This window comes from Heteronotia binoei, chromosome 10, assembly GCF_032191835.1.
Source record: "Heteronotia binoei isolate CCM8104 ecotype False Entrance Well chromosome 10, APGP_CSIRO_Hbin_v1, whole genome shotgun sequence".
NCBI lineage: Eukaryota > Metazoa > Chordata > Lepidosauria > Squamata > Gekkonidae > Heteronotia > Heteronotia binoei.
In genome coordinates this window covers 80,828,454-80,844,671 of record NC_083232.1, presented here as the reverse complement: position 1 = coordinate 80,844,671, position 16,218 = coordinate 80,828,454, and the positions used below count along the sequence as shown (strand labels likewise).

General features: G+C 44.5%; 1 protein-coding gene across 2 annotated transcripts; it reads left to right on the top strand.

Annotated features, from left to right (window-relative positions):
* Positions 1-529: 529 nt before the first annotated feature.
* Positions 530-15,865, top strand: GPR141 (G protein-coupled receptor 141). 2 transcript variants are annotated; one of them, XM_060248155.1, is made up of 3 exons: positions 530-666; positions 14,867-15,153; positions 15,253-15,865. In XM_060248155.1, exons 2-3 carry the CDS (start codon positions 14,939-14,941, stop codon positions 15,848-15,850), a joined length of 813 nt encoding a protein of 270 aa, XP_060104138.1. In that variant the 5' UTR covers positions 530-666; positions 14,867-14,938; the 3' UTR covers positions 15,851-15,865. The 2 variants fall into 2 exon arrangements, with proteins under 2 accessions (XP_060104138.1, XP_060104137.1); XM_060248154.1 differs by having other exon boundaries at positions 14,867-15,865.
* Positions 15,866-16,218: the final 353 nt, after the last annotated feature.

Sequence of the window (16,218 nt, the reverse complement as noted above, 5' to 3'; positions counted from 1 at the left end):
AGGGTGCAATGTGTATGCTACAACATACTTCCTATGCATGGGCTAGAAAGCCACTTACGTTAAATGTTGCAAGTAACTGTCTCCTACTAATACCACAGCAACTGTACAGAGACCGGCTACTGAATACTTTGCAGGCAGAACATTTCAACAATTTAGCAAAAGTAATTAAAGAATTTGCACCCTGGGACAGATGTCAGGCAATTGCTGGAGTTGGTAGTGCACTGGAAAGCTTCCTGCAGTATTGTGACTTAAAGACAACAAAACATGTGGTGTACGGTCCTTTAAGAGAAGGTGCACACCTATTGACTGGGTTTCCACCAATAACAGAAAGTTTTATGATTCAGAACAGGATCTGATGTAGTGTGTGAGAAATGGTATAGAGATAAAAAAAAATACTAAAATAATCAACCTGACAAACTTAAAATTGCGGCCAATAAATGCTGGACTTCCTCCTGTTACATTATTAATTGTGCATCAGAGGTCCTATCTCATTCACTTCCTGTTGCTTGCTATTCTTTGCCAGGGTGAAACCACAAGGACATCAGATCATGATCTGACTGTGTGGGTGGCCATATAGGCAAGACCCATAGATATATTCAGTGTGTGTTCCACCGCAAAAGGAAGAAATTTTGCATCAACTGACTAAACAACAAAGACCTATAACAGGTACAGTTTGCTTTGTAATCACGTGTAGCCCAAAGCAGCCTGTTTCCTGTCCTTTTACTAACTGTAAGAATAAGAATTTCATGGTGCAATCATGAAAGATCAAGATAGATAGATGTCTACTCTCATTGGCAAAACTATTCTTGTGACTGCTGAAGCCTCAGAGTGACACCACCAAGTGGTGCACACAAAGTGGTCTACACAAAGATTGTATAATAACCAGGAATCCTCTCAGTGTTATCCTAGCAGAGGCTGCACAAAGCTAGAATAAACTGAAGTAACCCATCCCTAACCCATCCATAAGGAACCAATCACATGGGTCTTTCCCACAAAATTTGAATTACCAAGTTCCACCTGAGCAGAGAACATCCCTCTTTTTCTGAGCTTGTGTAAGATTTCCCAGTAAGGGACACTGTTTTTCCCATTCATGAATCAACCGACCATCGCTGCATTTTAAGAGAAACTAACTAGTCTTTAAATGTTAAAGTAGTTGCTAATGTAGGCAGTTGTTTAAATGAGATCATTGTTGAAACATTCTTAATGAGAACATGGTTGAAACAATGGGTCTTCATAATAGGGCGAGAAATACTCAAATTAAGGCTCTCATGGCTGAACATACCCTGCTACCTCTAGATATAAACTCTGTATATAATGGGGCTTGTACCTTTACTGACTGGCACAACAATTTGTTACTAATGGGGTGATGTGATCTTATGGTTTTTGAGTTTTTATTATTTCTTTCAGTATTTGATGAACTGCAGTGAAAGCAATACCAGGTGCCATAGTTACTTCATCCCAAATGATTCCTTTAGTGGAGCTAATGATTTCTGCATCTTCAGATTGGAAGTCGATGCTTCAATTTAAAGGTGGCAGTAATTTGAATTGACTGAAGTACGTTTTGCCACCTGTGAAAAAGATTTGCAGTGATTCCTGTGGATGCAACAGGCAAAGCAATGTCTTATCCTCCACAAATAGCGTTCAGGAGTGTTTTGTATAGGTAATTTTTTCTGGCACCTCCTGGGCCATCCAGGAAAAAAGCATTTGTTAGGGAGATCATTCTTGCTTGCTGATATAACACTGTCATAACCCATTCTTTCTGTCCTCCATTGAAATTCCTTGTCATTTTCTCCACTGTTTGTAGGCATCACAATAAGTATATGTTGTTTGTGGACTGGTCCTGATGACATAGGGAGGTTGCATTTATCACATGAGCTGTAGTGAACTTTGAGAGTGTGGGATTTATGGTTGTCAAATGGTTCTTTGGCACTAGGTGGCGATGCAAAGATCAGAATGTATGCAAATAAATCTCTGAGTTGTTTAGGCACACTGCAGACCACTGCTTCATCTAAGCCCCCCCCCCTCCCCAATTTCATCATTCTTAATTAAACCTTGTTTGTTTTTTTGCATTGCAGCATCTTGGAAGGTATTGCATCACATACCATTGATTGTTCATAGGTTTTCATAGCTTGTAGCTCTAGATACATGCATTAGGAGTAGCCTTAGACAGTATTTTTTAGGATCAGAGGCAAGGTTGACAGAATACATTCTGCTGATCACATTATCTCTGCCATGTTTTGTGAGATCCATTCTCTATTTCTGTGATTTATCACATAATACAATCACTGTATAAAATGGATTGTGCATCTTCATTGCTCTCACTGAGCTTTGAACCCTGTTGTAAGCATTGTATTTCTTTGAGCATTAAGTATAGGGTTGCCAAGTCCAATTCAAGAAATATCTGGGGACTTTGGTGGTGGAGCCTGGAGACTTTGGGGGTGGAGCCAGGAGACATTAGGGGTGGAGCCAAGATCAAGGCTGAGACAAGCATCATTGAACTCCAAAGGGAGTTCTGGCCATCACATTTAAAGGGACGGCACACCTTTTCAATGCCTTCCTTCCGTAGGAAGTAATGAAGGATTGGGGCACCTTCTTTTGGGGGCTCATAAAATTGGACTCCCTGGTCCAATCTTTTCGAAACTTGGGGGGTATTTTGGGGAGAGGCATTAGATGCTATACTGAAAATTTGGTGCCTCTACCCCAAAAAACAGCCCCTCCCAGAGCACCGGATACCCACAGATCAATTCTCCATGATTTTCTATGGGAATAAATCTCCATAGGGAATAATAGAGTTCCCAGCAGACATTTCGCTCCCCTCCCCCCGCTTTCTGACAACCCTGAAGCAGGGGGAGGGTCTCCAAACCGGGGAATCCCCTGCCCCCACCTGGGGATTGGCAACTCTAGCGCCGAATGTGACTGGGTGATGTCATCAGTGCAGGAGGGGCGCCAGAATTAGCCTCGCCTAGGGTGCCAGATAGTCCAGGGCCGGCCCTGGGGCTCTGCCAAGAGGATGGCGCTCCCAAGATCCGCCTCCACTTCAGGCTCGCAGGGAGGCAACCCGAGCAAGGTGCGGATCCTGCCCTCTTTTGCAGACAGGGCACTCCGCAATGCCCCCTTCCCCGCCCCGCGGTTGGCCACCAGGGGAAATCTGGGGCTAATTGGAAAAAATGGGGGCGCTCCGGCCAGGGTTACTGGGCAGAACTTGCCCGGGGAAGCCCCAGAGCTGCAGTCTTCGCTCCCAGACCCGTGTTCACGTGTGAATGTGACATCGCTGGCGCTGGCCCCGGCCGGAGGCGAAAGCAGCGAGAAGAGGCGCCTCGATGAGGGGGGGAGCTGGTACCTGCTTGGGGGGCATGCAGAAGGGGGTGGGTTGCAGGTGCAGTCCCCGGCAGCAGCAGGCGACAAGAGCAAGAGACCCTCCCTCCCTCCCTCGCAACAGCAGCAGCCCAAGCTCCAACCCTGGCTCAGAAGGCGCGGCAAAGCAGCCCTGTGCAAGGCGCCTCTTCCAAGCCCCTGCCGCCTCCCGGCCCAGCCGCCGCCTGCTGCTCCTCCCCACCCCCCCAGGGCCCCGGTGGGCGCCCCAGCAGCAGCAGGCCGCGCAAGGCCCTCCTCCGGGCCGCCGGGCACCTTTGCGCGCCCGGTCGGGGCAGCAGCAGCAGCGGCTGCATCGTCCCGTCACCCCCGCGGCCCTGCTCGGCCTCTCCCTGCCTGCCTGCCTGCAAGCGGTGAGTGGCGGGGCGGCACAGACAGAGCCGGTGACAAGGAGGGTGGAGGCAGGCCAGGAGCGTGGCGAGCCGCGAGTCTGGGTCCTAGAAGGACCCAGATCCGCGGCTCACCACGCTCCTGGCCTGCCTGCAGCCTCCACTTCTCTGATTTTAACATCAGAGGCGGAGCGGGCGACGCCGCTGCGCTGCCGCCTCTTCTCCATAGCTGCTCCTCCGAGGAGCAGAGGAGCAGCTACGGAGAAGAGGCGGCAGCCACGCAGCGGCTTCGCCCGCTCCGAGAAGGGGGGGCTCACCACGCTCCTTGGCGCCGTTTCCCCCCTCCCCCCGCTTCCATTTGGGGGGGGAGTGGGGGAAGAAGCTGGAAAACCTGGGGTCCCCCGCCAGGGTGGGAGGGTTGGGACCCTTAATTAAGTACAACTGCAGTAGGCATCATTTTGCAAACATTCAGCATTAAACACTATGTTCTGTTCATCAGGAAGGTGACGAAGCTTCAGGGTCCTAACATACCTGGAATCCACATGATTTTGTATTTTATCATAGTTGATGTTGTGCTCTGTGATATGCACATATGCACAGTCATGCCCTTTATAGATGAATTTGAAAAGGTATTTTGTGCTTTTCGCAGTGGTACAGACCTCAGCATTAGTATGACAGATGTACTTTAACTGTAGGTATGGATTTTAAGGCACAATCCAGCTGTTATCAGTACTTCTACCAGTGACTGCTGTAGTTTCACTGTTGACCCTACAACGATATAAATATCTGCCTTTTTAAGCAACTGTTCTATTTTAGAAAGTCTTGGGGAAATTTTTTTGTATATTTACCATATTTCATACATGGGGAATTTGGATAGGTTTCACCATATGAACTAAGAACCATGTGTTTGGCAACAGTTACATGTGAAACTTGGGAAAGTTGTATGTCTGGAAGTTCTGCTGATACAATTTTGTCAGTTTTCTCAGGCAAGTCTGCTTTATCTTCTTTCAAAATGAAGATACAAACATGGAGAAGGCCTCTTTTTTTAAATTCGATTACATACTCTTTGGCCATTGGAACTCCAAAACTACACTTTTTGGTTAGATTATCCAGTAATTCTTTCCGTTTCAGATGAAAGCCCATTGCAACCAAATCTGGATGGCGTTGAACAGATTGGCCATTCAGGTTTTCAGTGATTTCTTGCCATTTTAGATTGCAAGTCAAAGTAATGAAAAGATCAGGCTTCCTGTAATTTCTGACAGTTGCCATTGCATGTTGATAGTTTTACATCATATTTCATGGGCTACCGTGAATTGATGATAGCAAAATCAGTTTTTCTAGGATGGAAGTCTTCATCTCCAGAAGTTTGGATTTGGTCCATTAGACCAAAGGAAGACCATGACCACATTCCTCACACAACCTGTGGAGGATCACACAGGCAGCTATAACTGAGTTTACATTCTCCAGCTACACAGGAAATGGTGTCAACAGGCAACACCAGCGTGCCTTCAGTCTTCCGAATGCACACTCTACAATATTGTGGACACGACTGTGAACTGCATTGAACCTCCCCTCTTCAGGTGTGAGGTTGGTCAGCCATCAACTCAATGGATAAGCAGAATCTCCTAGGATCAGAGGAGGCACCTGGAAACCTTCAATTGTGGCAGTGGGGTCTCCTCGCACCCACTCACCCCTGTCCATAAAGTCTATAATTTTAGAACAACGCAGCACATGGGCATCATGATTTTTTCCCACTGTGTCCAATCACAACATTCGTAAAACAGCCAGTGTGATCCACTGTCCCCTGAGGCAGAACCGAGTAAAAGTTCTTTTGATTTATGAACTAATTTCCCTGGCCCTCTGGTGCATAAATTGGGATGTGGCAGCCATCAATCCCTCCAATGCAGTGAGGGAACCCTATGGCAGCATAACCCACCATCACCTGCAGATATGACGGAGAATAAAGATGTCATGAAATATGGTCAAAGGTCTTCCTACTGAAAGGTCAGTGAAATTAAACAGCCTTAGCTCCTCTCCTCCAGCTCCATCACAAGGGCCACCTCTATGACTATTCCTGCCCCAGTTGAACATGCGAGAGCAAACTGGTGACCGACCAGCCAATATGATGTGGTATTAACAAATCACCACAAAGCTACCACAAAACGTTCTTCCATGGTTAAGGGGTCTCTCATGTCAGTCTCTTGGCATGTCAGCCTCTCGCACAGCTCGTCCAGCAGCCAGTCATATGTAGCCCTAAGGGATTATCAGTAGTTGCATCAGAAATTCCTTTCTAAACAATCATCCAGAGTTCAAAAACTACACTGCTCAACAATGTTAGGAGTTGACCCCTGCCCACACCCTCAATTTGAGAGCTACATCCTGGCTCTCACTGGATTCAGGAAAACCTCACACATTTGCTTCTCCTCGAGATGCCCCCCCCCCCCGAATTTCAAAAAGATTGGACCAGGAGTCCAATTCTACAAACCCCCAAACAAGTTGCCCCCATCCTTATCTATCACCAATGATAGGAAAGCGTTCAAGAGGTGTGCTGTCCCTTTAAATGTGATGGCCAGAACTTCCCTTGATATACAACACTGCTTGCCACAACCTTGCTCCTGGGTCTCCTACCCCCAGGTCTTCTGGCTCCATTTCCAAAGTTTCATGGCTCCACCCCCAAAGTCAATATATACTTCTTGCAGTAGATGTAGCAACTATCAGATGAAGTGATCATCAGTGTGCTTGTGATCTTCCATTGTGACTTACCGAGACGTTCTGAAGTTCTCTATCCAGTGTTCCTCTCCCCAGACCCAGGTAACAAAGATCTGCCACCGCTGAGAACGATGTGGATATACCCACCAGCAGTGTGGCATCTCTGCCATACGGACAACAAAGGATGAGAAGAGAGAGGCCCCGGGCAGAGACCTACGGATTCTTGCTCGACGACTTGCAAGATACTTTCTCCTTATGACGGAATGCCTTCTCCTGAATCTATTTGTCTGATTGTGATGATGGCACACCACCACAACACACATGGACAAGATTGCTACTAGCACAGACAAAAGGTCCATAGTGGTGGCCAGAATCTCAATTTCCAGTTCTATTTCCATAGCTCTCTCACTTTCTAAATATGGCAGGAATATGGATAGAGCTTGCCTGACAGAAAGAGAGCTCTTTCAAATGCACATGCACTAAACCAGGGCAGCTAGCAAGCAGTGCATGGTAATTCAAGGCTTTGGTTATGCACAATGAATCTATTTGATTTTTGAAAAAGTGCTTCAATGTAGGGTGTCTAATCCATCATTGTTTTCTCCATGGAAACCCAATTGACATATGAGAATTCAGGTGGATCACTTCAGTGCTTGTTTGTGTATCCTGGGATGGGATACACTTTGGGGTTGATGGCTTCCCACGAAGCTTGATCCCCTTTGCTGTCACTGGAGTGACTTTGTTTCCAAGACATGGTGCAAAGTCTCCAAAAAGTGCATTCACAATGACGTGTGCATGGCATGGCCACAGCTTCCCTTCCCATTTGCAGCAATAAAGAACCACAGTTTCACATAGACAGGAAAAAATAATCTGTGTAGCACTATAATAGCAATTATATTGTAACAACAATAAAGCCCAAGGGAAATGTCCATATTCAATTAAAAATATCTTTTGTCTTGCTGCATAAAGTCTCATTACAAAGGTCATCTTCTTCCGTCACAATGTAAGTAAGCCCAATAGAAGAATCAAGTCAATTCAAGGGACTGGTTTCTGTTTCATAAACCTTAATCAGCCAAGGCTTTAGCTTTGCAGTTTAGTACATCATGGCTTCAAGCCACATAAAGAAAAGATAACCAGCTATTTGAAGCACTTCCCTCACCTGCCAGTGCACCCCCTTTTTTGCTGTCGCCATTTTCGTGGTTCTCTCCACACCACACCCATACATGCTCATGTGCAGATAATTGCCCCAATAGCATGATGATTGAGGGAGGGATCAGGCTCCCACTGCTGCGCGACTCTAGGGACAAGGATTTAAACTTTAAACCGCTTCTCTGGTGTGCCACTGCAAAGGGGTGTGCAAAGGGAGCTGATGGTAACAGTTTTGCTTAAAAGACCCAACATGCGAGCAAACATCTCTTTTTCTACCTCTGACTCCATAGTGAGATGATGGAATCAGATTTTGGAGGGATATGGAATGAGTTTTGACAGTTCACCCAGGGAACCAGTGATGAGAAAGGGGGTGGAGGGGTTCCAGACCTGTCAAAGACAAGCGCTTAAACAGAGATCCATCATGGCGCAAACGCTTAAATAAAGACAAGGAATGACTCCGCTATGGCATTGTAGTCACTCGTAAGGCACAGGTGCAAAAAAAAGTTATTCTGGAAAAAAAACCTCATTTTAAATCAGTACGTCTGATCATTTATGATGAGCTGAAGATGGAACGAGTCGGCTTAAAATGATTGCGTGTGACCACGCTATGCTGCTTCAAAAATCCATTGGGTTTATTTTGACATGAATCAAGCACGCCGAAATGAGACGTGTGGCCACACCCATGGAACAGCATTGTTACCTTATGATGTGTAGTGGTTTGCCTAGTTCAGAGACCTCTGACATCTCTTATTATTGAGGTTTTGATGCCTTTGAGCAGTTAGTTCAGGCATTTCTTTTCTTTTTATGTGTTGCCTGTGTGCTTTCTGTTTGGTGGGATGTGCCCTTTGTCTGGGGGTCATGTTTGTTCCCCTGCAGTATGGATAGCACACATACGCAGAAATTCATCGTCAATTTGCTGTGGTGTCATAATATGATGAAGCTCAGCATTCCTTTCATCTGTAGTGTGTTGTTGCTGTCTTTTCCTATTGTATCTACCTTGTGTTTAGCATCAGCGTGTCCTTGTGGTGTGAGTTTTTTGGCCTGGCATGGTTGTGTTATGGCATACCATAGAGTATGTGCCTCAAGGCAGCCGTTTTCTGTAGGGGAAATGATCTGTGTTGGCTGGGGAACACTATGATTTTTGAGAGACCTCCAGGCCCCACTGGGAGGTTGCACAACCCAATGAACAATATGTTTTGGGAGGGGAAAGCAAGCCAATAAACTTTGTGCACAAAATAGTCCCCTAACTAAATTATGCCAATTTATCAAATTTCAAATAGGTAATTCTTACAGTCCACAATCCAATGTTATATTTTAATGGATATACAACATCTTAAGGGAATTAAACAAAGCTTCCTTACTCTTAATTCCTGTGCAATTGAGGAAGTTTCCAATAACCTTTAGGTAATTGACAAGATATATTACAAACCATCCAACAGATACATGGAAATCAGTTTATGCCCCTGTTCTGGCTTCAGCTAACTAGCAAATCCAGTCTATACAATATTGTTTCACTGTTCTGCTTTGTCCAAGCTTTTCAGAATGAGAAATTCAATTCTATATGCGAACACACATGCACATGTACACCAAGAGCTTTATCATGTGACAAAACTTTGGTCCCTATGAGCATTAGCAAGGTATCCTTAGCAACAGTACATCTTCATGTGTGCTGCATGCTGGTACCATAGTAAGACTGAGTTCTATATGAAACAAAAACAAATCACTATGGTACCAGATGCTTGACGAAAAGCATTGCCTAATGAAAAAATCTAGTAATATCTGATAGGCACAAATCAGTGAAAACCAGAAGGAAGAGATACTATTAAGTTGATGATAGCCAGTTGGAAAAGAGCAGTTATTAAAAATAAACACAGCTTCTGAAAATGTCAGTGAGATTACTTGAGCAGGCATTCTGCTCAGACAATTCAGTATGCTCATTTACTTTTAAGCCAAACAGTAAAACGCGCGCGCGCGCACACACACACACACACACACACACACACACACACATATAAAAGCTCTGCTAAATCAGACTAATGGTCCCTTTAGTCCATGTGTGCCCAGACAAGAGCAACACCATAAACTGCAGTTACCTCTGCAACAAGGACTTATCCCTTTTTTACAAAAAAAATCCCCAATTATTATTTTAGGGCACTGAGGGTGAATAGGTGAGCAAGAAAGAAGATTAACAGGTGCAAAACTTTCTTTGTCTAATAGTTGAAGGAAGATTCAGGAATAATAGACAATTCTAGCAATGGGATTGGGGGGAACGCATATAGGAACTCTTGACTTCATGCTATTTGGAATGCGTCCCCAAGGGAGTTCTGATCCTACCCGGCCCTCGTGCAGTAGTGTGGTAGCTTGGCATTCCATGGGATGCCACATATATCTATCATGGGAGCGCCTCACTCCCTGCAGAGGGACTGAAACATTATGGGATTGATTGGTTTTTATGTTTTATTAATCTACTGTTTTAACTGCTGCTATGTTAATTGTTTTTAAGCCAAACCTATGTAAGTTTTATATGTTGTAAGCTGCCCTGAGCCACTTCGGTGGAAAGGGCGGGATATAAATCAAAATATAAATAAATAAATAAGCTTTGTTGTGCGTGGAGAGACGGCTGAGGTTGTCGGCTAAAATGTTGTTGTGGCTGGCGAAGTGTATGGCTCAGAGGGATGTTGTGTTCTTGATCGCCCAGTGCTATATGCGATGTGCTTGATGGCATAAAGCCAAGGATGCCATGCCCACCCTGATTTATGTATGCCACCGCCATGGTGTTGTCCGTTTGAATCAATATGGATCAGTCTCTGAAGGTATTTGAGAAAGCATTAAGGCCCTTCGCTATAGCTTTTAACTCTTGCAAATTAGTGAGCAACTCGCTCCAAGGGAGACCAGACACCATGTGCCATCCCTGCAGCTGAATGGACACCTCACCCTGTTAGGGGACCACGTGTTAGGGGTGGTAAAGGTTACGCCTGGCGTAAAGGTGCTGAAGTGTATGCCACAGTGCAGATTGTTGTGTGATGTCCACTAAGTCCTTTGGATTGCTCTCGGTATGTTCAGTTGGACAGAACTATATTGGGTGCGAGGTTTAAAGTTTCGAAGGAACCAATTCTACAGATGGTGCATATGCAGCCAAGCGTATGGTAAAACTAGCACTGAGGCAGCCATGAGGCCAAGGAGTACCTGTATGAGCCTAGTGGGTTGGTGCCTGTGCTGGACAAATATGTTCACCAGATTGCACAAGCGGTTTCTTCGTTCTTCCGGGAGGAACAGTTTCGCTTGGTCAGGGTTGAGTATGGCACCTATAAGGGCTATCACACGAGACCGCTGCAGTTTTGACTTCACCCAGCTGACCTGCAAGCCGAGGGTGGCACAGCACTCGATGGTGAGGCGAATATGTGTTAAAAGAATCTCTTGTGATTTAGCCACGATGAGCCAATCATCTAGTTAAGGGGAAACCATGCAACCATTCGTGAGGTGTGCTGTGACTACCACCATGCACTTAGTAAATACCTTTGGCGCCGTGGCTAAACCGAAGGGTAGGGACGTGAATTTGAATATGTGATAACCCACTGTAAATCGGAGGAAATGTTGATGATTGGGGTAGATTGGAATGTGAAGATATCCATCTTTAAGGACTATGACCACAAACCATTTCCCAGGAAGGAAATACACAGTTAAGTGTGTTAAGGAAAACATTTTAAACTTCTTAACATGAAGGTAAACATTTAAAGCTCTCAAATGAAGAATGGAGCAGAAGCCCCCATCGGATTTTGTTACAATGAAGAACGAGGAATAAAAACCTCTGAGGTTGGACTTAGGATCAACTATAATAACAGCCCCTTTGTTAAGTAAAACCTTTAACTCATCTACAACAATATGAGAAATGGTGGAACTTTGCAATGGTGTCACTTGCAACTGTGGCAATATAGTATAGTCTAACACTATATAATCACTATATAATTTTTTTGGCCACTATGTGATACGAGTGTTGGACTGGATGGGCCATTGGCCTGATGGACATCTCTGCAGCGTGTTTGCTGGTGTTCAGGAGTTGCTTGGCAACCTTCAGTCTTAGCCTGAAGGACCTTGGCAACCGACCTGTGTTATTCCAGTAAATGCTCAAATAAGGGTTGCATTTTTTCCTGAAGGAACATGGCATAGGCTGATAAAATAGATTGCTAATTCAAAAATTTTAGGTTGAGTGCTGCAGTAGTATAGGATTTCCTGGCCAGGGAGTCTACCTTCCTCCCCTCCTTGTCTGACGGGGTTGATTGAGCCCCTGTGTGGCATTTGCCTTGCATGTCTTCCACAATTAATGATGACAGAAATGGGTGCTGGAACAAGAAGGAGCAGTTTTCTGGATGAACCCAGAGCTGGCTTTCTACCTGCTGTGAGGAGGCGGGGAGGGAGGCCAGCTTCTTCCACAGGTTGGTGGACATATCTAGGATTTCCTTTATAAGGGGAATCAGCATAAAGCCTGCTCATGATCTTTCCTTTAGGTTTAGGATTGAGCGGGACAATGGCTTGCGCCATATGTGCCATCTGGTCATGTGATAATTTTAAGTCTTCCAGGGGAGAACCCAGATCCTGGTTACCAACCGCTAAATCAATCTGATGTTCTCTAAGCAAATCAAGTGTTGAGTGAGACTGTATAGGTGACTCACGGGGTTGACCCGGTGGTATCCAGCTGGGTTGGGGGTATGGCTCTGTTGGCAATATGGGCTTGGATGCCCAAGAGATATCATCTCAAAATGGGAGGTTTTCATCCAAAGCTCTGTCCCAGCATCCTGGGTAGGGGTGGGGGCTGTGGTGTCTTAGTTGTGGAGATGATCTGGGCAATATAAATACAGTTGATGGTGTATGGTTCAGTGAACGCAGGCGGCTGCGCCGGCTGAGGGCTTGGCACTTGGACTTTGGTGATATGTGCGCAGAACCGGACCTCCTTTTTTTATGCTTTGTTTTATCTTTATGTTTCTTCACAGGAGACTTGGAGACGGAGCACTTAATTTGTGAAGGCACTACGGGGCTGCAGGCTCCAGATGCAGGGAGTGTTCAGAACGGCGAGAAGGCAACCGAGAAGACTGAGTTAAAACTCTGGCATCCCTGGTGGGCAATTTGATCAGACGAGGTGGACAGTCCCGGGTCAGTATGTTTGAGAACGCGCTCCCATAAAGCGGCTCACAGGCGCACCCAGCAGTCCAACTGTGTTTTATTAATGAATTTCTGACATATTTGGCAGGAATTAACATTATGGCTCTCTCTTAGACAAATCTTGCCGAGGTCGTGATCGTCTGATTTTGTCATACTTGCAGAACAGAAGGAGCATTTCTTAAACCCAATTGGCTTAGGTGTTGCCATTACCAATATAAAGCTGAAGTAACTCAGCTAGCTATAGAGGTTGTGCCGGAGGTGGCGAAGACAGGACTGAGGGATGGTGCGGAATGCATCGGAGTGCATACAGTCATTACGGGCGGGAAATTACCTGATTGGCTAACAACCAATGGACTCCTCTAACGTGACTTGTAGATAGCTAGAAAAATTTCCCAGAGGTAGGCCTGTGCATGTGCAGAACCCATGCGGGATCGGACAAGAACAACATCCGTGAACTGCACTCATCGTCCATCTTATCAAGACAATGTAGAATTTTATTTTTTTTTACCATTGTGAGCCATAAAACCCTTTTAAAAGACCATATATTTTCATTCTTAAGAAACCTATCATAAGTAATTGTTTCTTAGTTCAAACCTCATAGTTTGGGGGGAAAAAGGCGTAGGTAGGTGGCACTTGGTACTCAGTTGGGGGATAATGCCATAGAGTTCAATCTCCAAAGCAGCCATTTTCTCCAGGGGATCTGAACTCTATAGTCTGTAGATTGGTTGTAATTTTGGGAGATTCCCAGGCCCTGCCTGGAGGTTGACAACCATAGACCAAGTAGACCTGAAGTAGAAATGGGAGGAACCCCTGTCTTATCAGTAGTCTGTACTAGCTCCTATATAAGTTTAACTGCAAGCCTAAATCCCAGGTTGTTCCATTCTGGGTGCTGGGAGCCTCAACCCAGAATCAAGCTCCTAAACCCTTCCCCCCAACTCCTAATCTTGGCATGACTGGCCCTCTTTGGTTTCTGCTTCCCCTCTTTGGTTGTTGCTTCCTGTTTCTGTTCTAGGAGGCCTCAGCCTCCAAAAGTTGCAGTCTACAATGGAGCTTGGATACTTCGAGGGAATATTTAAACTAGGCACACACTGACTTCAAAGCATACTCTCTTGGGGAAGAGGGACTTGTGCCCACAAAAGATAATGGTTATGATGTTTACCATGTGTAGCTTTAGAACTTCCTCACAATGTTAGTTCTTAACTCTAGTTATTCCAGTTTATCAGAATGTAAGGAGTTTTGATCTGGATCCCGTAGTCCAAAGATGGTAACTCAAGAAACCATCTTCTTGCCTTTCTCTTTACTGCCTTCCTTTGTTCCAATGACTTTAATTGTTGTAGTCTGATACACAGAAATTAAGATGGAGCTTTCTCCATCACCTCATCTTCAGACCGCCACAAACATAACCTGATTAATTCTTGCTATTAAAAACATAAAGACACAGTGAATTTTTTAGACAGACCTCTGAAAGCCCTCTTTTCTTTAAAATGTAAGACATCTTATCACAAAGTTAATTGGTTTTCAAGGACACAATGTAAGCAAAATAAAGAACAGCCAGAGGAAAGAGTAATTGCCAGATAGAAAAGTAATCACAGAAACTATAGAATCCAAATAGATTTAGCCACAGTCTTTGAAATGGAAATCACTGGTCTGGGTAAATCACAGAGTTTTCTAGATTAGTCTGGCAGTGTACATGATAGAATGTTCTGTATACTGCTTAAAATAATATCTAGTCATGAAAGGCTCATGTACTTACTCATCCCCATAATAAACTAGCCTTCTTTCTACTGTTCCAGATGCCAATCATCACAGAAATATTCCATATCTGAAGTTATTGAACTAATCCAAGAGATGGGGTTCTCTACCCATGAGGAAACATTTTTAGATTGCTGCCTATAAAAAAGTCATCCCTTATTTGACTGGCTACAACACTAATTTCAAACTCAAAATTATGATTATTCGTTTTTCCACTTGAAGGCCAAACCATAACATTGCATCCCAGTCCCTCCCATTTTCAGATATTTCCTTCATAATGCCATAACAGCATTTCCCCCTGTAATACTTGGCCTTGGGAAAGGCAATAATCCACATATTTCTGGATTTGTAATTTCAAATTATACTTTCAGAACTCTAACAGTGATTCTTTATTTCCTTAGCGTTTGACAGAAAGCAATTCTAAGACCTTGGTTAAAGAGAAGACAACCTTTCTGAGCATATCTTTGAAACCCATGGAACCTACAAACGGCATTTGGAAAGCCATCTTGATTACAGTGTACACAGTGGTGTTTATTGGAGGGGTGTTTGGAGCCATCAGAATATCGTTTCTGCTGGTCAAAATGAATACTTTGTCAGTGACCACAACAGCAGTCATAAATCTGGTGGTGGTTCACAGTCTTTTCCTTGGAACTGTGCCATTTCGGCTGTACTACTACACCACGGACAAGTGGGTCTTTGGGCAACCCTTCTGTAAAATTGTGAGTGCAATGATACACGTCCACATGTATCTCACCTTTCTATTCTATGTGTTTGTTTTGGTAATCAGGTGCCTTATATTCTTTAAGTGGAAAGATAAGTTGGAGTTCTACAGGAACCTGCATGCTGTGGCAAGCAGTCTGGCTATATGGATTCTAGCTGTTGTTATTGCTCTGCCACTCATCCATATTTGGTATGGGACAACGGGGCATTATGAGAACGCCACCTGTTTTAGATTTCACCAGGAGCTAAAGAACAACTCAGTGAAAGAACTGAACTATGCTGTCATTGCTGTCACAGTTGCAGTTACTTGCACTCTTTTGGCCCTGCAAGTTTTCATCATTCTAAAAGTGGCAAGCAGGCTATCAGGATCCCTTTGTTCCCACCAAGAGTTTCGGGCACAGTTAAAAAGTTTGGGTTTTGTGTGGGTCATAATTCTTTGCTTCCTTCCTTATCACTTTTTCCGGATTTATTACATTCAGCAATATGAGAATGATTCTCGTTTGGAGATGTACAATGAAATTTGGTTGAGTATCACTGCAATCAGCTGCCTTGATTTGTTGTCCTTTGTGTTAAGTGGAAGCCTGTCCTGGAGGCGAGGAAGCATTCTGTTCTCATGCTGTCAAACAACAATCTGCTGCATAGCGACAGGTTCTCCTGCTGGATAGGAGAAAGGTATATAGCTCAGGAGGGGTGTCAGTTTTAGACATGCATATTTTGCATACCTTTAGAGGTACCAAAAATGTATTCTTGACTACATTTTATGAATGTTGCATAGCAGTTACAGCAACTGCATCATAATTAGAGACTTATGTACTATTCCTGTTTTAAGAGAGCAAATGAAAAGTGGGGAAATTATGTGCCATATTTATAAATGCATAATTAAAGGGAAATTTTAAAAAAATTAAAGTCGATCACTCTTTCTCTGTATGTATGACTATATTGAACTACTGCATTCACCTATAGTTGCACCGGCGCCTGCTGCCTCCCCCCCCCCCCCCGACCCACTGGCACTTCACTTCTCCCCATGCTCTGT